General features: G+C 43.2%; 1 protein-coding gene across 1 annotated transcript in view; it reads left to right on the top strand.

Annotated features, from left to right (window-relative positions):
• The first annotated feature begins 12,352 nt into the window (after positions 1 to 12,352).
• Positions 12,353 to 20,890, top strand: part of BAIAP2L1 (BAR/IMD domain containing adaptor protein 2 like 1) — an 88,526-nt gene continuing 79,988 nt past the window's right edge. The window contains exon 1 of the mRNA XM_057528502.1: positions 12,353 to 12,702. Within this exon, the coding sequence (XP_057384485.1) occupies positions 12,652 to 12,702 (51 nt within the window). The 5' untranslated portion in view covers positions 12,353 to 12,651. The remainder of the gene's footprint in view (positions 12,703 to 20,890) is intronic.

The following is a 20,890-nucleotide window of genomic DNA, read 5'->3' as shown; positions in this document are numbered from 1 at the left end:
CAGGCCAGGAGAAATGATTTCAAAAGGCAGAAAGGTGAGAGAGGTATTCCACAGAGAGGCAGGCAAACCAGGTTAGAACAAATCTATCAGGGAATGGAGATCTCTTACGTGTGGGTTCAAATTCCAGCAGGTTCCTGGCTTCTTCCAAAGCAGTCTTCTCCAGATGGCTACCCAGGAATGGTTGCTTTCAGCCTGGTCACCTGGCCCTTTCTCTCCCATGACGATTGCTAAACGTCAGTGATTCAGATGGGTGGGCCATCGAAAAACATAGTAAATCAACAAGTGTTCACTCTGCAAAAAGTAATGATAACAATAATTAAACTTAAAATGCATCTGTACAGTAGTTGCACAACCTGTGAGGGGTGTGGAAATTCCATGTGCCTCGACCAACAGGCTCAGGGCCTGAAGGTGAGGGGGAAAGAACAGGCCCGCAGATCTCAGCGTGAGCTGCAATCTCTGTTGACAGTGGAGTGAAGTGATCTGGAGATCAAAGGCAGCCTGGCAGGGGAGGGAAGGGGCAGGCTGCAGCCTCAGAATGTGAACCCGTGACCTCCCTTCAGCCAGCAGTCCCAGGACAGGGTGACCGGCTGGCCTACACAGCTGCTTCTCGCTCCTGTGTATTACGAGAGGGAGCCTGGCCGGGTAGCTGCATCTCTAGAGAAATGCCACAAAAGAGGCCTCTCGCTGCCCTCGGGGTCATCTGCAGGACTGTCCACCCTCATTCCGATCTATCAGGACATGGAGGCCCAGGGACAGGATGTGACTTGCTCCAAGTCACATAGGGACTGTTATCACTAAACAGAAATGAAATTCACCAGGCCTACCATCCAACGCCCTTCCCACCATGTCAGGCACACCATCCTGGTGCCCTGTCCCATTTCAATGGCAGCAGGAGACCCCTGTCACCAAGTCACAGTGGGGACAGGCCTCAGGAGCCTAGGGCTACCCCGATGTCAAGTCGGGCTGACAACAGCCTGGCAACATTACAAGGCACAAACGCTGTTCCTTTTTCCCAGCTGCTGTTTCTACATGAAGAATCCGTTGAGTCTACACCCAAGAGTCAACCCGATAACCCAACATCTGGCTCAGTCAGAAGGAAAGGAAATACACCCAAATATTTTGTCTGCTTAATATCAAAGATCCAAATGTTTCATGACCTCAGAAGCGCTGATGTTTTGTGCCCAAATCTCATATCCTTTCGCGTTTAGAAGAAAGCTGCTACTATAGGAGAAATCTTCCAAGAATTATGAACTCAGTTACAGCCCTAGAGATGGTTCTATTATTTTAGTTAACAATAATGCATGAAGACTTTTCTACTCAGGGCCCCTGGGGATATTGTCATCGTTGTTTTGTGGGAACAATGGCTGACTCAAAAGCAAAACAGGTGATTTAAGCAAAGCAGGTGATTTATCTCTACAAGGTTTTTATTTACCAACTTTGAAAAATGATTCAAAAATGTATTTCTTGGAAAAGTGGGTGTAAAATTGTGTTCTTCGATTTAAGTAAAATAAAAGTGCTCTTGGAAAGTGGCCTAAGGATATAAACTCACAATAGGGGATTTTCCAAGAGAGTCCCAATTTTAATAACATTCTCCCCTTTGGTCTCTATAATCACGTTCTTATTTGACAGTCCATGGGTCTTTTTTGTTTTATCTCCAAAATATGGTCATCCCCCAGATGAAGAAATGTAAATATATTTAAAGTTCCAAGAAGCTCTTTTTCACCATTTGGATTTTTCATTTGAAGATTCATTTGCGTATGTTGACTTCAATACAATCTCAAATTCTCCCAAACTTTAATGACAATGTACGTCACTTTAGGAATGCTTTCGGCGACAAAGAACAGAAAACTCAGTGCTCACTGATACTGTCAGGGTCCTCCTTTTCTCTCTCTCTCCACTCGCCAATCTGTTTGTTGATGTCAGTCCCGTTTGCTAATTCGAGCTTGGAAGATGGCAGCACCGACGTCACATCTGCTTTCTGGGAAGCTATTAGGGAGCCAAGCAAACAGCTGCCTGAACCCCCAACTCTTTTGCTTTTCCCCCTCTCAGCAGATCTTTGTTTACTTCATCTCTTTGGCCAGAACTGTGTCTCTTTTGCCATTCCCAACTCCAGCCCACATAGTAGAAAACTTGCCATTATGTGCCTGCTTGTTGCCTTACCAAGGTTATAGCAACTGTAGACTTTAAATATCTGTAAACACAACAGATGAAGCCCAGAATGCATGCTTTTCATTGTTAAGTGCATCCTATTGAGAGTATTAAAATAGCAAAGCTCTTTCTACCATGAATCTGTGACTCCTACTTCTGGGCCCCAGGTACCGCCTGACATCATAGCCAAACGCATCCTAAAAGTTTTATAGTCATTGGATACTAATGGGACATTACAAACCGGCTTACGTGGCAAAGTCTGCCTTTAGCACTCAGCAGAGTTTCCATTGATTCTCAAGATTTCTTGTACTTCCTGGCCAATGTCAATAGGTTGGGGACATTTTTAAAGAAACACATAAATTACTACTCAAGGCCTTTGCTTAATTATTTATAATTGTATGCATTTGCCTAATGGAAATTTTCACTTTGTGCTGAATTTCAAGATCCACGGGGATAATACTTCCCCTTTTAGTAAAAGGTTGCATTCTCTCATCGTTTATTGCTCTCATAGATCCATGGAAATTCAGAGTCAGAGCAGAGGCATCGTGTAGACAGAAGGAAAGGTTACAGAGGTCTGAGCTGGTCTGGAAACAAATTCACTGGAAATGCCAGGGCCCAAAGTTGAAGGGGCCCCATGTGATGAGGTGGCACATGGATACAAAGGACATGGATACAGCAGGCACATGGATACAAAGACGGGTGTGTGATAAGTGGGCTTGCAGACAAAAAAGAAAAGTTCATCAGAGACAGGCTTCTGCTCTCCCTGAAAGAGAATTAAAACACTGAAAGACAGATCATCCTAGTGGAAAAGAATATTCCCTTATATTCCACCCCCTCAGCGCCCCCTGCTGTTCACGTTGGGGAACTGCTTGACAATCCAGGTGTTTTCCTTGTGGCTTCACAGCAGGGACAGGGAAGGAAATGAGAATTGCTTATCTGGCTCAATAGATTTCTGTGAAAGCACTTCAGAGCATCTTTCCCCAAGTCTTCTCTCTCAGAAAAATTCCCAAGTGAAGGTAAAATTGTTCCAGAACTTACTGCGCTTGTTTATCAAGGGAGAATATTGGGCATACCCAGCAACGATTTAAGTCCTACAAAGAGGAAACTTGCAGATGTGGTCGATGTTTGGAATTTGCTAAACACAGAAAACAAATCTGCTTAGGAAAAGAAAGTCTGGAGCTCTCTCTGCTGATGCTTTCCCATGGAAAAATCAAGACAAGGCAGAAGAAGATAGGCCAGGCAGATCCACTTCCACAGATTGGCCATTTCCCCGTGAAGCCAAGTCACTGTGGTGTTTTCAGGACAACAGACCAGTGTCTCCCTTTCTGCCCTTGGAAAAATAAAGAATGCTCAGGTTATCTTGGCCTCTGGCAAAGAGCCTCTCTTTACAGAGGCCAACCTGCACCTAGAGAAAAAGAAAGACTTCAGAATCAGCACTGTGGACAGAAGTTAAAAAAAAAAAAAACAGACAATTTTAGAACTAAAAGTAACTTGAAGACCAACTACCCTATTACAGAGGTGAAAAAAACTGAAACCAAGAAGTGAAAAATGCCTTGCCCAGGCCCGCATACAGATAGAGACAGACTGGTACACGATCCTTCCTGCTCGCCCAGCCTTTATCACTCCATAAGCAGTCTCACAAGGAAACTACAAAGGCCCTTTTAGGTTTCTGGCTGACTGACCCAGAATTTCTCCAGCTACAAATACTTTAAATTATAGATAAAATGTAACAAAAATATGTTAATACATAGCTGAGTTTGCAAGAAAAAAGGAAAACAGATACCAAAAACACAAAGGGAAGAAAACCAAGCCCTGGAACAGAGGATATGGCAGCTCTTAGGGGTGTGGATGGGAGTATGGGAGCTGGAAATGGACCCAAATGTTTAGGTGTTTTACCTACATAAGGACTGTGTAAAAAGGAGAGCAGATACTAAGACCCATTCACACAGTGGGACCCTCAAAAGACCATGTGTCAATAAGAGGGGCACTCAAAAATACTTAAATACTTATTGGCCCAGGGGGAGGACATGGGAATTTGAATTAACTGGGGTCTTGAGCAGAAAAAAAAATAATATCCCAAGAGAAATTAACAGCCCAAGCCTGTGATATGGGGCAGGCGCAGAGTCTGAATTTTACAGTCTCCTGGGGGAGCTCCTTGGAGTACCTGGCAGGAACAAATACAAAACACTTCTGGAGGAATACTTTACAATTCAGGTCACATGGGGTTCCTAATGACAAACGAATCGCTACAAAAGATGACCTCATAATTAAAAATTACCAAAATAGATAAGGAAATGATGGATCCACCATGCCAAAGAATCAGCAGATACAACCATGGATGAATGAAACAATAAACAACCAAACCAGGCAAGATGAAACAAACAAACAAACAAACAAAGACCACACAGAATTATCTGGTAGAGACTATAAAGTAATATCGTAAATGATTAAAGACATGAAGGAATAGAAACCTGAGGAAATAACACTCTAAAAAATAAACGGAAAGATCTATAGCAAGAGATTGGATTAGTAACTTTGAAATTTCTCACAAAGCAAAGTTCAGACCTAGATGGTTTCACTGATGAATTCTACTAAACGTTTAAAGAAAAATAAATACCAATTCTTCGTAAACTCTTCCAAAAAATAGAAGATGAGGGAACACTTCCCAACTCCTTCTGTAGAGCTGGTATTACCCTAATATAAAAACCAGTCAAAGCCATCACAAGAAAACAATACACCAATATCTCCTATGAATATAGACATGAGTCATCAACAAAATACTAGCAAACTGAATCCAGCAACAATAAAAGTATTATATACCATGACTAAGTGGAATTTATCCCAGGAATGCAAGGTGGATTCAACACATAAAAATCAGTCATTGTAATACACCAAATCCACAGAATAAAGGTAAAAAAACACATAACCATCTCAATAGACACAGAAAAAGCATTTGACAAAATCCAACACTCTTTCATGATAATAACTCTCCATAAACTAGGAATAGAAGGGAATTTCCTCAGTCTAACTACTAGAACTAATGAATAAGTTCAGCAATATTGCAGCTTACAAGAATCAATTATATTTCTGTACACTTGCAATTAATAGTCTGAAAATGAAAATAAGAAAACAATTTCACTTATAATAGCATCCAAAAGATAAAATACTTAGGAATAAATTGAGCAAAAGTATAAAAGTTGTACTCTGAAAACTACAAAACGTTGTTTAAAGAAATGAAGGAAGACCTAAATAAAAGGAAAGACATTCTGTGTTCATGCATCAGAAGATGTAATATGGTTAAGATAGTAATACTTCCCAAACTGATCTACAGATTCAATAAAATCCTTATCAAAATTCCTGATGCTTTTCCTGCATAAACTAACAAGCAAATCCTAAAACTGATTTGGAAGTACAAGGCACCCAGGGTAGCCAAAACTATCTTGAAAAAGACAAAAAACAAACAAACAAAAAGACAAAGTTGGAGGACTCACACTTCCCAATTTCAAAACTTACTACAAAGTTACAGTAATGAAGACAGTATGGCAGTGTAGTGGTAGGATAGATGTATAGATCAATTGAGCAGAATTGAAAGTCAAGAAATAAACCCTTACATTTATGGTCAAGTGGCTTTTTATAAGAGTGCCAAGACAATTCAGTGGGGAAAAGAATAATCTTTTCAACAAATGGTGCTAGAACAACTGGATATCCACAGGCTAAAGGATGAAAGTGGACCTCTTCTTATACTACACCCCAAAATTAACTCAAAATGAATCATAGACCTAAAACTATAAAACTATTAGAAGAAAATATAGGGGTAAATCTTTGTGACCTTGGGTTAGGCAATGGTTTTTTAGATATGACACCAAAATCAAAAGCAACAAAAAGAAAAAAATAGGACTTAAAATGTTTTTGTGCTTCAAAGGACAACCCACAGAGAAAGAGAAAATGTTTGTAAATCTATGTATCTGATAAAGGACTTGTATCCAGAATAAATAAAGAACTCTGATGACTCAATAAGAAGAAGATAAAATAACACACTTTAAAAAAGGGCCAAGGATCTGAATAGACATTTCTCCAAAGATGATATACAAGAAGTACATGAAAAATGCTCAACATCATTAGCCACTAGGGAAATGCAAATGAAAACCACAATTCAAACCCTGTAGGATGGCTATAATCAAAAAGAAAGACAATAACAAGTGTTGGCAAAGATGTGGGACCCTCATACATTGCTGGTGGAAATGTAAAATGATGCAGCCACTTTGAAAAACAGTTTGGTGATTCTTAAAAATGTTAAGCACACAATGACCTTATGACCCAGCAAATCTACTCCCATGCATGTACATAAAAGAAATGAAAATATACATCCACACCAAAACTTATACACAAATTGTCACAGCAGTATTATTCACAAGAGCCAAAAGTGGAAACAACCTGAATGTCCATCAATGGATGAATGCATAAACAAATGTGGTTATCCATACAATGGAATATTATTCGGCAATCAAAAGGAATGATGTAGTGATAGATGCTACAACATGGATGAACCTTGAAAACTCTGTACTAAGTGAAAGAAACCAATTGTAACAACCACATATTGTATGATTCCATTTATATGAAATGTTCATAATAGGCAAATTTACTGAGACAGAAAGCAGATGTAGTGGTTGTGTAGGACTGGGGGAGAGGATTGGGGAGAAATGGGAAGAAACTGCTAATGGGTACAGGATTTCTTTTCAGGGTGATGAAAATGTTCTAAAATTGATGGCAGTAATGGTTGCACAACTTTATGAATAAACTACCAACCATTGAATTGTACACTTTAATGGGTACATTATATGTGAATTATATCTCAATAAAGCTGTTTTTTAAAAAAATAAACTGATAGTTGAAAAGGAATATAATAGAATGTAGAGAAATGAAAAACCATCTTGAACTTTTAAAAAATATATTTATTTATTTATTTGGCTGCTTCAGGTCTTAGCCACAGCACACGGGATCTTCATTATGGCTTGCAGGATCTTCTTCTTCTTCTTCTTTTTAGTTGCTGCATGCGAACTCTTAGTTGTGGCATGTGGGATCTAGTTCCCTGACCAGGGATTGAACCTAGACCTCCCTGCATTGGGAGCACAGAGTCTTAGCCACTGGACCACCAGGGAAGTCCAAATCTTGAACTTTAAAACTCAAAGGACAGGTTAAATAGGAATTTAACACAGCCAAATAAAGAATGAGTGATTTAGAAGATGATTCTGAAGAAACTATCTGGAATGCAGCACAGAATGATAAAGATGTGAAAAATGTAAAAGAGGGGTATGATTTCTACACCCAGCTAAACTACCAGTCAGTAGTGAGAGCCCTTTCAACACCTCCAGCTCTGATTTCATCATGACAAACTTAAGTGTTCGTTGACACAAAACACAACAACTATTAAAGTGTTGCTGGATAAAATATCACTTCTAGAAATAAACAAAATAACATTTTCAGGATACTTGTTAATAATTCTTGAGCAACAGAGAGGATGGATTAAGATTTTAGCTTTCTAAACAGAATAAAGTTGAAAAGCAGAAATGGTTCGAATATCACTGAAGTGACAAAATGGGTTTTCGTATATATCTTATGGAGTCTGTTGAAACTTCATGATCATATAGCATTTATGGTAAATTAATACATGTTGCATTTAACTCTTATTCCTAGAAGGGCTTATACCAGAGTTGAATACACCCCTATGCTTTAGATACATCATTTAGTGTTTTTTGGGTTTTTTTTTTTAACTTTCTTCCTTCCTTCCTTCCTTCCTTCCTTCCTTCCTTCCTTTCTTTCCTTCTCTATTTTTGGCTGTGTTGGGTCTTTGTTGCTATGCAAGGGCTTTCTTCAATTGTGGGGATCAGGGGCTACTCTTCATTGTGGTGTGCAGGCTTCTCATTGCAGTGACTTCTCTTGTTGTGGAGCACGGGCTCTAGGCACTCAAGCTTCAGTAGTTGCAGCTCGTGGGCTCAGTAGTTGTGGCTCACAGGCCCAGTTGCCCTGTGGCATGTGGGATCCTCCTGGACCAGGGCTCGAGCCCGTGTCCCCTACGTCTGCAGGCGGACTCCCAACCACTGCGCCACCAGGGAAGTCCTTCATTTAGTGTTTTTATGAATTTGATAAATATGTACCTTTTTTGAGCACTAACATTTTTAATGTATAAATATATAACAGTGACTGGGTGTTTACTCTGCGATTTACTGTGCTAGAAAATTCACAGCTTTTTATCAAATTCTGTTCATGCCAATGCTTTGTTACCTTTTGATAGTTGTTGAATAGATTCTGTATACTCCCTTCTAGACTTCCAACCCACAATCTGTTTTGCAGTGGTTTATTCTATTGTTTTTTGAAAACTGAAGAAAGCAAACACCCACTGTAGTTGTTTCTTATGAAATGAAGAGCATCTTGACTACCTCATAAGTTTATCCTCCTAACAGTTCTTGAGCACCTACTATGTGCCAGGGACTGAGCAGCCTGCAGTGAACAAGGCAAAAATCATCCTTGCCCTGTGACACTTGTATTCTTATGGTGGGTGGTGGGTGGGAGGACATGATCAACAAAAAGATGAACAAGAAAAAGATTAGTAGTGTCTTCGTTTCCCCTGGCCACTGTAACAAATTACTGCAAATTCAGTGGCTTAAAACTACACACATTTATTCTCATGTAGCTCTGGGGCAGATGTCTGGAAAGAGTCTTACAGGGCTGAAACCAAGATGTCAGCAGGGCTAGTTCCTTCTGGAGGCTCTGAGGGGAGAATCCACATACTTGCCTTTTCCAGCTTCTAGTGGCCTCCTGTATTCCTTGGCTTGTGGCCTCCTCATCCATCTTCAAAGCACATCACTCCAGTCTCTGCGATCACATTGCCTCCTCCTCCGACTTCTCCTGGGTTCCTCTAATAAGGACCTTTTTGATTATAACTGGCTCATCCAGATAATCCAGAACAATCCCCTCCTCTCCAAATCCTTATCTTGATCACATTTGCAAAGTCCCTTTTGTCATATAAAGTAACATTCACAGGTTCCGAGGATTAGGACTTGAACGTCCTGGGGAATCTTTATTCAGCCTACCATAGCTAGTGATAAGCACTATTAGAATTAAAATAGAATGCTGTGTGAGAGATGGCCTGAAATACTATCAATACTTCAGGTGAAGGAAGGTCCTGTAGGCTGAAATCCACATTACAGGGAAGTACTGTAGTGGGAGGAACATTCTAGGCAGAGGGAACAGCTAGTGAAAAACTCTACAGCAGGGAAATTCCCTGGCAGTCCAGTGGTTAGGAATCGGTGCTTTCATTGCCGAGGGCATGGCTCAATCCCTGGTTGGGGAACTTAGGGGAAAAAAAAAAAACAACTCTACCGCAGAAATAAATTTGGCATGCTGGAGAAGTTAGTGCTGCTTGGATTGGAAGGAAGTTACAGAAAGGCAAGTGAGTTTTCAATTTACATTTGCTTTTTCAGAATAAGAACACTTAAAGCCACATCTAATCTCTGGGTCTTTAAATGGTAATTTGCCCCAAATTACTGTTATCGGCACGGACCCCTTTGGTCACAAAACATAGTGGAATTCTTGCGGACATCCCAGGGCACCCATCAAGGCAGAGAGCCCATTGGCAGGCCCCATGGTAAGTTCAGAAGAAGGCATAAACCTTGGACTTCCTTGGTGGTCCAGTGGTTAAGACACTGTGCTCCCAATGCAGGGGGCACCCGGTCGGGGAACTAAGATCCTACAAGCTGCACGACATGGCCAAAAAAAAAAGGCATAAACCTCAAAACAAGAGACTGTTTGGAGCGTGGCTTTCAAAATCTTATTGATGTTGTCACAGGCAATTGCATCTTACAACTTTTGTTAACATAAACAGGATGTTTGGTTATTTAAACTCAAGCAGGAGCTAAGAGAGGAAAGCTTGGTTGCCCGTCCCTGGAGGTGTGGAGCTGATCTCCAGTGAGGCCAGGCCAGCCCCTCGGGCCAGGGTTCCGGGCAGTTGGAGAGCAGCTGCAGTGCTTTCTCAGCAGGCAGAATCTGCCTCTCACCTTCTCCTGAGTCATTCCTTTCTATTGATTCACTTTACTTCACGCTGAGCATCATGAAATCTCAGAACAACTAAGACTGAGGGTTTTCAAGTTTGCATGAAACCACACACCCGAAGAGCCTAATACAAATGGCCTTTGGAGAATGCGCCCATCTTTTTAAACCTATAGCACATTTGACTGTACCTCTACTACAGCTTTCATTGCAGTCCTCCTTAAATTCTACCTCCTGCACATGTCTGAAAGGCTTGGGTCAAGGCCAGTACACTCTGCACTCCTCCTGCCCCCAGGAGAGCCCCTGGCACAGAGCAGATAATCAATACTCTCTTGTTATTTGGGACTGAGCGGCACTAGTCCTAATGTCGGTATAGACCAAGAGCTGACCATTCTCCAAGACTTCTAAAGGAGCAGGACGGTCCTAACCAGGAAATTATTTCCATAAAGGAGAGTTCAATATGACAGTTAAATATCTGTTTGAAGATTTGCATACAATTGTGAACCTGGTCCTTCAATCAAATTCCAACCTTGGAAATCAAACTGGGCCATCTGAGGGTGCTGGTTTTATGGCGGTTTATTAATTGCCCCAAACCACAATGCTGAGCTGTGGGGTGTTAAAGGTTAAGCCTCTGCTCTCTTTCCGGCTCCTCGGTTGACTGCCTTGCAGCAGGGGGTGAAATGACCCCATTCATCAGAAGGCACAGAGGGAGGTTCTAAAACAAAAGGTAACCGACCTGCAAAGTTAAGGCAGCGATTTTCAAGTTTAAATACAAACCAACGGACATCCTTGAAGAGCCCAATAGGTAACGGTGATAATGATAAGGTCATCAGTTCACTCAATACGGCAAATGAAACCCACCTGGCAAATCTTATGAGTCAATTGCTAGAAATCTGTTAAGGAAAGAGGCAGCTGCTTCCACTGCCTGAAACCTAGGGCTGTTGTGTTATTTCCCCCAACACCCAAGGACACATAACCTTTTGGTTCCCAAGCATGATATGCTTTATAGCTTGCAAAACCTGATAACATTGTCCCAGAGTCCAAGTTGTTGATTCTAAGTCCAGCTGCGTCTCATGCTCTGGTGTTCCCACCTAGGTCACACAGTGCTTTCTTTGTGTACATTTCCCAGTGAATTTTATAACAGGAGCAGTTTAGAAGCCTCATGACCTAACAGCCCATAAAAGATGAAATTGCACCCAGATAGAAGTTTTTAAAATCCAGCATAAGATCTCCTGCCCTTGTTGGGTGAGTGTCTCAGATACGAAGCCGTGTTTCCGGCTCGAGAAGCCTTTTCTGGATCCTCAGGGTCTGGGCTGGGGCTGGGATGGAGACAGAACGGGGAGTTAATCCACAACACCTGCACTCACCACGGTCTTCTAAATCTCTATCTTGTGAATAGCACGATCTTGTGAATAGCACAGTTACATCGCAATGAATTAAAGGTCCTTCTTAGAGCAAAGTTTTAAAACGTACTGCTATTTCTGTAACCAGATCGTGGCATTTATTAATTTTTTCATATATCAGGAGCTTCCAAAAAGGGCTGTAAGTGGCAGCCCCTTTCCTCCACCTATGAGAGCCTATGTCCTGGGGTCCCGCAGATCTCTGAGGTCAGGGACACGGGTGCGCAGGAAGGGGTCAAGCAGGGAAATCAATACAACTGGGGGACGTGGGACTCTCTTCCCGAGTCCCCAAAAGGCAGCTGTGGGTAGCGCCCGCGGAAAGCGTGGGTGTCAGGGCATTCGTCGCCAGCACTGCGAGGGACACTAGAGGACTCTAGGACCACAGAGGCCTGACGGACTTCGGTGTGGGCTCCAAGCAGAACAGCCTCGCGGGGTCCGGGCCCGGCGCCCCAGCCAGCCAGTGCGCCGCAGGTGGGGACGCTCCGCCCACCTGACCCAGCTCACCTTCGCCCCGCTCACATGTGGCCGCTACACTCCGCCCACCCACCGCCTCAAGGAGGGTTGCCCGGCTCACTTGGCCCAGCGCGCCTCTGCCCCGCCCACACGGGCCTCACTGACCCGCCCACCACGGGCCGCCCGCTCGGCCCGCCTCCTTCCCACTGCCCCTGCCGCCTCAGGTAGGGTAGCCCCGCCCACCCGGGCCGCCCCGCCTCGCGGCCGCCCCGCCTACCCCGCCCGCCTCAGGTGGAGCCGCCTGGCCAGCCTTGCTCGCTTCAGCAGGGTTGGGCCGCTTCTCCTCGGCTCCTCCAGGGCGGCCGCGGCGGTGGCGGTGGCGGTGGCGGTGGCGGTGGCGGTGGCGGTGGCGGTGGCGGTAGCGCTGCAAGTTTTGACGTTTCGGACGCGGAGGCGCGCGCCTGCACTCCCCGGCCGACGGCTGTGGAGGCGGCTGACCCTCGAGGGCCCCTCAGCCGCGCCCCGGCGCTCCCGCCGCCCAGGGTCGGGCGGCCACGAGGCCCGGCCGCGTTCTCCCGCGCTCTCCAGCCCGGCGGCTGCAGCCATGTCGCGGGGACCGGAGGAGGTGAACCGGCTCACGGAGAGCACCTACCGGGTAAGCTGGCCCGGGGCGGCCCAGGACCCTGGGAGTGCCGGGGTTCGGGGTTCGAGAGCGGGAGTCCCGGGGACAGTGGGGGCGCCAGGGTTCGAGACCGGGGAAGCGGGGAGGCCCCGCCGGCGGCCGGCAGCCCTCGCCGGGGGAGAAGGTCGGGATTTTTCACCTTCGGGGTGAGGAGGGGACTTTACGCGGGAATGTCCTTCCCTCACCCCTCCTCTCCCCTTCTCCCCTCCCCCTCCTCTCCCCTCCTCCCCTCCCCCTCCTCTCCCCTCCTCCCCTCCCCCTCCTCTCCCCTCCCAGCGCTGGAGACGCCCAACAGATTACACATTTCACAAGCAAACGTCTGTGGGGAGAGTTGGGGGCGGGGGCGTCTTGTGTCGCCCCTGGGGCGCGTCCTCCTGCCCAGCTTCTCCTTGGGGTCGGTGACCGCGCCGGCGTGGCTGCGGCGATTAAGCTCTCGGAGAGCAAAGAGCCAAGCTCGGGTTTCCTCTGAGAATGTAGGGGGGAAACTCCCAGGTAGTTAACAAGCGCCAGGTGAGCTGGGCTCGGCGCGGGGGCCTCCGGGGGGGCGCTCCCTCTGAGACCCTGTCTCACACAGCTTTAAGTTCAGCTTGGCTTTTTAGACGTCGATTATTTTGTGAGCTTATGGGAGTCAAAGAACGCCCGAGGTTTGAATAAAATTGACCTAACCTCAAGGAATGCGTCGATGGTCCTTCTCTTAACTTGCACTTATTACGAGAGAATGTTTCCAGAAACGAACGTAGATTTAGGATTAGTGGCCAGTTTAGTAAGTTTAAGTACTTATAAATGAATTCCAGTTGAAATAAGATATGTGTTTAATCATCTGATATTAATAGAATACAAAACAACTTTTGTTTTAATTCGGCTTAGGTTCATGGAACTCAAGTTCTCTAAATTCATTTGTAGCCATTTTTAAGACCCACAGTTGGGTCATTTTTATAGTTTTGTGGGTTTTTTTTAACCCTAAAATTTAGTTTATAGTTTTGCAAGGTCTGAGTGAATTCCTGAAATCAGAGTTTATTGACTTTTGTTGGGTAAGAATAAAAGCATGAAAATAAGTTCATAATCCTTCGAAGTTTAAAAGATTGGTTCCCTTCATCTGGATACACAAATACTGTCATATGCAGATTATACTGCATAGATAGATACAGTAGGTACAGTTGTCATGGTATTTTTGGGCTCAGTAAGTAAATGTGACCAAAATCCGTTCCTTATTCATGTTTCCTTAATAGAGGGCAGTTTTTAGAAATCCCAGAAATTTGAATGTTAAAGTTTTACCTTTGGGTTGAGATTGTTTGATATTTAAATGATCCTGAAGATGGTGGGGTAGGAAGTGGAGCATGTTGACAAAGTGTGTAAATATAACATTTTTACTCTTGGACTTGGGAGTAGTGGCTACTCTTGATGGCTGTCCAGTTAAGGATGGTAAAACTGGACATTTGTGAGGAATGCAGATCATTGCAAATCTGAGTGGAGCTGCGCTCCTCCTGCCTCCAAAACACAGACACATATATCTTTCCAACCTGAGATACCAACTCTGGCATGCAATCCTGAAGTCACTCTTCTCTGCTTTTTCTCCCAATTCTTCCTGACTTTCACTTTCAGTGGTGACTCAGTGGAGGGACTGTACTCAGGTGAATTACAGTGCCACAAATGCCAATGTCGCATTACCCAAAGAACTGAGGCAGGAGGGAAAAAGTGTGGATTCTATAGTTTTGGTTATGTGTATTTATAGACATAAAGCATTGTAAATCATTTTCCTATTTTGAAAAGCTGTAATACACTGAAGATTAGAGACCAGTACCTTATTGCTTTCTACTCCCAGGTGTCTTAAAAGATACGAAAAGCTCACAGATGTTTATTGACTGACTTTAATCACCATTTCCTCGTTAACGTTTTGGGGTCATGTTTAGGTTGGGGTGGTGGGATAATAATTTACAGCTCCAGACAACAAGTTTATATGTAATCTATGAAGTGAATGCTGCTAGGTCACGCCTCGACTATGATGGGAATGCACAGTGAAACTTTACGTTCACAGGTCTGATTGAAAGCCCAGCATCTTTTCACCACCTCCTCTTTGGGTTCTTCCCCTCCCCCACCCCACCCCACAAAGACCAAAGCTGAAAACAATTTAAGTTTAATATGGTAAAAATCTCCCTGCAGTGTTGATGAACCTAGAAAAGAGATCTCCTTTATGTTACCTGGCAAACTAGAATGTTTTACTAATAGAAACACAGCCTAACCAGGTGTGTTTACAAAAGCCACCTGCGAATGAGATTTTATGACTTACATGGGTTTTAGATTTTTTTTAATACTCAAATTTCTCTGACTTTGAAATAAAGGAATAAATTCTTTAGAGAAAAGGGGGAATTATAAAGTGTTGTGTTCCTCTGTATGCAGTATCAAATATCTTTAAATATTTATTTAAACATTTGCTGAGTTTTCTAAAATGTATACTTAGACAAATGATTACTGGAGAGCCATGCTAAATCCCAGGAAGATGTGTATTTTACGGCGTCACAAACAAATGGCATGGTATTAAGTCCCAAAATGTCAGGTAGTGTCACTGTTGCTAATTAGAGTTAAGCCAAAGATCCCTGTCCCTCCCCACTCTTCCGCCTGTGCTATGCCCATAATTTTCCCTCGGCAGCTTGCTTGTGATTTTGCATGGTTTCCTGTTGAGTACATGCTTTAGTGGTAGAAGGAAGAAGTAAAGTTCAAAAAAAACCCTTAATTAAAAGTAACCACACGCACGCAAAAAAGTAACCACAACCTTCCTAGAAGTCAGAACTGTTGGTCTTAGGAAGTTGAGGAAGGCTGGATGTGATGTCATCTGGGGATGTCACCCCTGCATTCATCTTGCTGAAGCAGCAGTGATGAGGAGAGGGACACAGAGGTCTTTGTTTAAATGCCACCTTCTCAGAGTCCCACTCAAACAGCTTTAAAATCCCAGATGACGCCATCCATCTCCCAATCCCACCTAAGCCTACTTTACTTTCCCGCCCCCCGCACAGTGCTTATGACCTTAGCGTGTAATATATATTTACTTATCATGTATGTTTATTCCTACTCCAACTAGAATGTGAGCTCCCAAAGGAAAGAAGCTTTGTTTGGTTGTGTTCCGAGCAATTAGAACAGCTCCTGGCACCTAGTAGGTGTACATATTTGTTGAATAAATGAACATTTAATTAATTTCGTTAGCACCTGTCCTGTGCCAGTCTCCCCTCTCCCTCCCTTGACACTTTCATTCGAAGTGTACATCAGCCCTCTAGGTGGACGTGGATCTTGTTTACCATTGAGAAAGTGAGGCCCAGAGTCTGTGAGAGACCAGTGCCCACGTGCCAGTTCCCCTGCCAGCCTCCATCCCTCTCCTTTTTTGTATAGAAATTTAGCTTGTAGTGGCCAACAAATGCACAAACCAAATACATTTTCATACTTCGGTCATCTAAGATGTCACCCAGAAGTTTCTGTCATCGTTAACTCATCATCATTGACATGTTTTGAACAAACCTTCTTTAAATAAGAAAATGAGGTACTTTTGTTCTTTCACTGGGTAAAGCAAGCAGTCTAGGCCTACGTGCTAGGTTTTGTTTGTGTAAGGGTGGTTTATTTTCTCGACTTGGGTTCAAGTGGGGACATGTAAGTGAAAGTCCCTGCCTGGTTGGCTTCCAGTGTGGACTGTGGCATATAGGTCCAACTTTTGAAGCTTTCAGTTGCTGTTTATGTTTATTGTTGTTGCTGTGTAGGCTACTTGATATCTTCATGTGTTCCCACCATAACACTACTTTCTTCAGGTATGCTGAAGATAAAATGGGACTTGCAGAAGACCAGACAACTTGCTCTTGGTTCCATGACTAAAAAAGGGGATTGTAAGAATCAGGTGCCAGGTAGCGGCAGAAAGCGTTGCCAGGTATCAAATATTAAACTGCACAGCCCAGTATTGTAGCTTTTTGTATGGTAAAATGAAAACACAAAGCCAAACACTGAATGTCCTTTCTTGTCATAACATTTTTCTTGATTGGAGAGAGGTTTTAGAACTACAGTAACATTGCTAAGCAGACAGAGCAACATCCTTTTTAATGAAGGCTGGGGCCACTTGGACTTGTGACACCAAGTTTCAGGTTGCTTTTGAGTTTACACTTGTGACATTATTCCGGGATTAGGCATTAATTCTTGCCTTGCACTTCTGTTGTAATGAGCTGCAGGCAGACCTGCAGGGGAAACCTAATGTCTGTGCAATTGCAACCAGTTGGATTTTTTTCCCCTCAACACTCCACACAGGTATTTATTCTGCAGTTCAAAAGTAAAAATCATTATAAAAACAGCACAAATATTCATTTAACTTATCTGTTAACATTTGCAAATGTATATATTTTTATTTCTAAAACTTTTATTTTTAATTTTTATTGAAGTATAGTTGATTTACAATGCTGTGTTAATTTCTGCTGTACAGCAAAGTGATTCAGTTATACATATATGTACATTCTTTTAAAAATCCTTTTCCATTCTGGTTTAATAGTTCCCTGTGCTATACAGTAGGACCTTGTTGTTTATCCATTCTTATTTCTAAAACTTTTTATTGAACTTTAATATGCCCACTGAAAGGTTTGCTTAGGCGTATAGAGCTCACTAAATTGTCACAAACTGAACCCACGTGTGTAACCAGCACCCAGGTCGAGAAGTAGACCATGACCAGCCCCCAGAGTCCCTCTCATGGCCCCTGCCGGTCACTGTATCCCCTCCAAGATAACTACTCTCCTAACTTCTAGCAGCGCTAATTAGTTTGGCTTATTTTGTCCGCCTTCTTTCACCCAATGTGTCTGTTGGATTCATCCATATTATTGTAGTAGTTGTAGTTAGTAGATCTAACTCCACTGTAGTTAGTAGATCCCCCATGCATGCGGGATCTAGTTCCCCGACCAGGGATCGAACCTGGGCCCCCTGCATTGGGAGCGTGGAGTCCCAGCCACTGGACCACCAGGGAAGTCCCTGTTATTTTTAATTTGGGTCTTCTCCCCACTTAGATTGTAATGCTTGTGAACAAGTCCCCCAGATTATACTTCTCAGCATTTCCCACAGTCGTTCATGTTTTATTAATTTACATGTGTGTGTTGGTTTTAATCTCAGAGGCTCTTTAAAACTATATTTTTCTCTGATACCAGAGAATTTCCAAATTTTCTATGAATATTTACACCGAAACTAAGTCACCCAGAATCCCACACTGTTAACTCTTTTTTTTTTTTTTTTTTTAAAGGATTTTCTTATTTATTTATTTATTTATTTATTTATTTATTTATTTATTTTTGGCTGTGTTGGGTCTTCGGTTCGTGCGAGGGCTTTCTCCAGTTGCGGCAAGCGGGGGCCACTCTTCATCGCGGTGCGGGGACCGCTCTTCATCGCGGTGCGCGGGCCTTTCTCTATCGCAGCCCCTCCCGTCGCGGGGCACAGGCTGCAGACGCGCAGGCTCAGCAATTGTGGCTCACGGGCCCAGCTGCTCCGTGGCATGTGGGATCCTCCCAGACCAGGGCTCGAACCCGTGTCCCCTGCATTAGCAGGCAGATTCTCAACCACTGCGCCACCAGGGAAGCCCGACCACACTGTTAACTCTTACTGTCACTCTTTCCAGTATCTTTCAGTACATCTTTCCATGTCAGTCGGTACTGTGTGCTTCATCACTTTGATGACTCTCCATTCTTCATCAGAATTTATTGATCCACTCCCCTTTTCTTGGATGTAAGATCGTTGCCAATACTTTGCTATTAAAGTACTACACTGAACATCATTGCAGGTAAAGCTTTGCACAAATCTGGGATCTTTTCCTTAAGCTAAATCCCCAGCAGGAGTTGTGGGTCAAAAGGTAGTCAACATTGTAGAGCATTTTTGTGATACATTGCAAAATGCCCTCCAGAGAACATGCCCCAATTTATGCTGTAATCTGATCGTGTGAGAATGTACCTTTCCTGAACCTCAGCCAATTAAGTAGGTCTTTTAAAACTGCTTCCTTTTTTTCTTTTTTTTTTTTATAAACTTTAGAGGTTTTTTAAAAAAAGTAGTAAAACATGTATACCTATAACATAGAGTAGCTTGTGGACATTGGCTGGGAGAACACCCGAGATTTCATGTCTAGCACTACTGGGTATAATTTCCCCTATAAACTTTGTACTTGTAGATGTGTCCAGAGTAATTACAGCTCTGTGGCCCCTGAGGCCTGTATGTTTCTGTTCTTACTTTCCTCAGCCTTGATTTTATACTTCTCTTTATGTTTTCCAGACCTTGAGTCTGTCTTTCTGGTTTATCATTATATTAAGGACTTTGTCTGGTTGTAACTCAGATCTTTATGGTTAAAGGTAAGACTTGTGGAAATGAGATGAAATGTTGCTGGTTTCTCTCTCGTTCCAAAATAAATGAAAAATATTACCAGAATGTGTTCCCAATCTAGGAAGCAAAATAAATAAGCACATCTCAGAGATGTAAGGGATTGCTCAGGGCCTTCTAGAGCTGTCTTCTGAGAGAGAACAGCCAGTGGGTGAAGATACTTCTGGGTTTGTTGCTTAATCTGGTTTTATTTATATGGTAATTTGGAGGTTAAAAGTCCCTCAACAGTAGCAATTCCTCCACTAAAAATATTAAGGGCTAGCTGTGGTTAGCTCTAGGGCAGGGGGCAGGGGGCAGGGGGCTTTTACTTCTTACACTCTACCTTCTGAAGTGTTTACATTTTATGTGAGTGGGTTACTTTTATAATACTTAAGCTAAGGAAAAAAAAACCCCTAGAAATTGATAAATCTATTCCATTTTAATGGATAAAAAGTTTTAAAAACTAAGGTAAAATGTGCCACTTTCTACCTCTGTTTTGCAAATTAACCTTCTGAGGGTAAACCTAATTTAAAATCTTACCATTTTCTCTTAATTTTTTACTTATGGGGGTACTTTTTTTTTTTTTTTTTTTTTTAATTTATGGCTGTGTTGGGTCTTCGTTTCTGTGAGAGGGCTTTCTCTAGTTCGCAGGCTCAGTAATTGTGGCTCACGGGCCCAGTTGCTCTGCGGCATGTGGGATCCTCCCAGACCAGGGCTCAAACCCTTGTCCCCTGCATTGGCAGGCAGATTCTCAACCACTGCGCCACCAGGGAAGCCCCATGGGGGTACAGTTTTAACTTTTACTAACCTGAGACTATGAGTGCAACAGAAGAAAGATTCAACAAAACTGAGAACCAAATTCTAGTTCTTACAACTATCTTTTCAAAGTCTTACTCCTGATGTTGCAAGCAGCTGATCCACTACGAGGTGCAGCTGTATCCTTGAACGGTACGAAAGCAGTAAGAAGGACCAGAAAAGGTACAAAAGTGGAATTAACAACCTGCCAAAGTAAGAAGGGATAAAAGTTCAGATGATAAGAACATATTGCCTGTAATAAACATGAAAAAGACCTGGGTTGGGGGTCAGGACAGAGCTCAGATGACGAGTCCAGCCACTAGGCACCCTCATTGCTTCCCTGTGGCCTTCCGGATAGAGCAGCCCCCTCCTGAGTTAGGAGAAGAGAAGCTCCAGTCTGGGGGGCTGGGAGGAGGGAGCGGAGAGGAAGCCCAGAGACAACCCTGGTCACCTATCAGATTCGGATGCCTGAGACCTAAGCTAACAGACCAATCCATTTCTGGACGCAAAAACTCCAGTGACAGAAGAGAATCAGGAAAATCGCAATGATAATTCCTTATATTTAAGTGCTGCAATTAAAAAAAAAAATTTTAATGGTTTCAGTTGACCAAATGGTGTATTTTTTCACGGGCTTCATCTTACAGTTGGAGCAGCTTGAGGTGCCGGCTGTAACTATGTCTGATGGTACAGTATATTTCTAAGTGTGTAAACACTTTAAACGTGCAAAACACTGTTCTTACATGACACTCAGTCCAACTGTTGTGCCCCTGAGACAGACGACTTCTTCAGCAAACCAGTCCATCCTTGTGTTACCCCAGATTCTGGTATGTACTTGATAATGCCATATTCCTCCATTTGACCTTGCCTTCAATTTTCACGTCTGTGAACAAGGGTGAGGATAGTACCCACCTCATATGGTTGTTGTGAAGATTAAACATAATAATAAACGAAAGCTCTTAGAACAGTGTAGTGTGTTGGCTGCGAGCAGTAGTAGCTTGTGTTTGCTGGACCATAC

This window comes from Balaenoptera acutorostrata, chromosome 15, assembly GCF_949987535.1.
Source record: "Balaenoptera acutorostrata chromosome 15, mBalAcu1.1, whole genome shotgun sequence".
Lineage (NCBI taxonomy): Eukaryota > Metazoa > Chordata > Mammalia > Artiodactyla > Balaenopteridae > Balaenoptera > Balaenoptera acutorostrata.
This window is presented reverse-complemented; position numbering and strand designations above follow the sequence as displayed.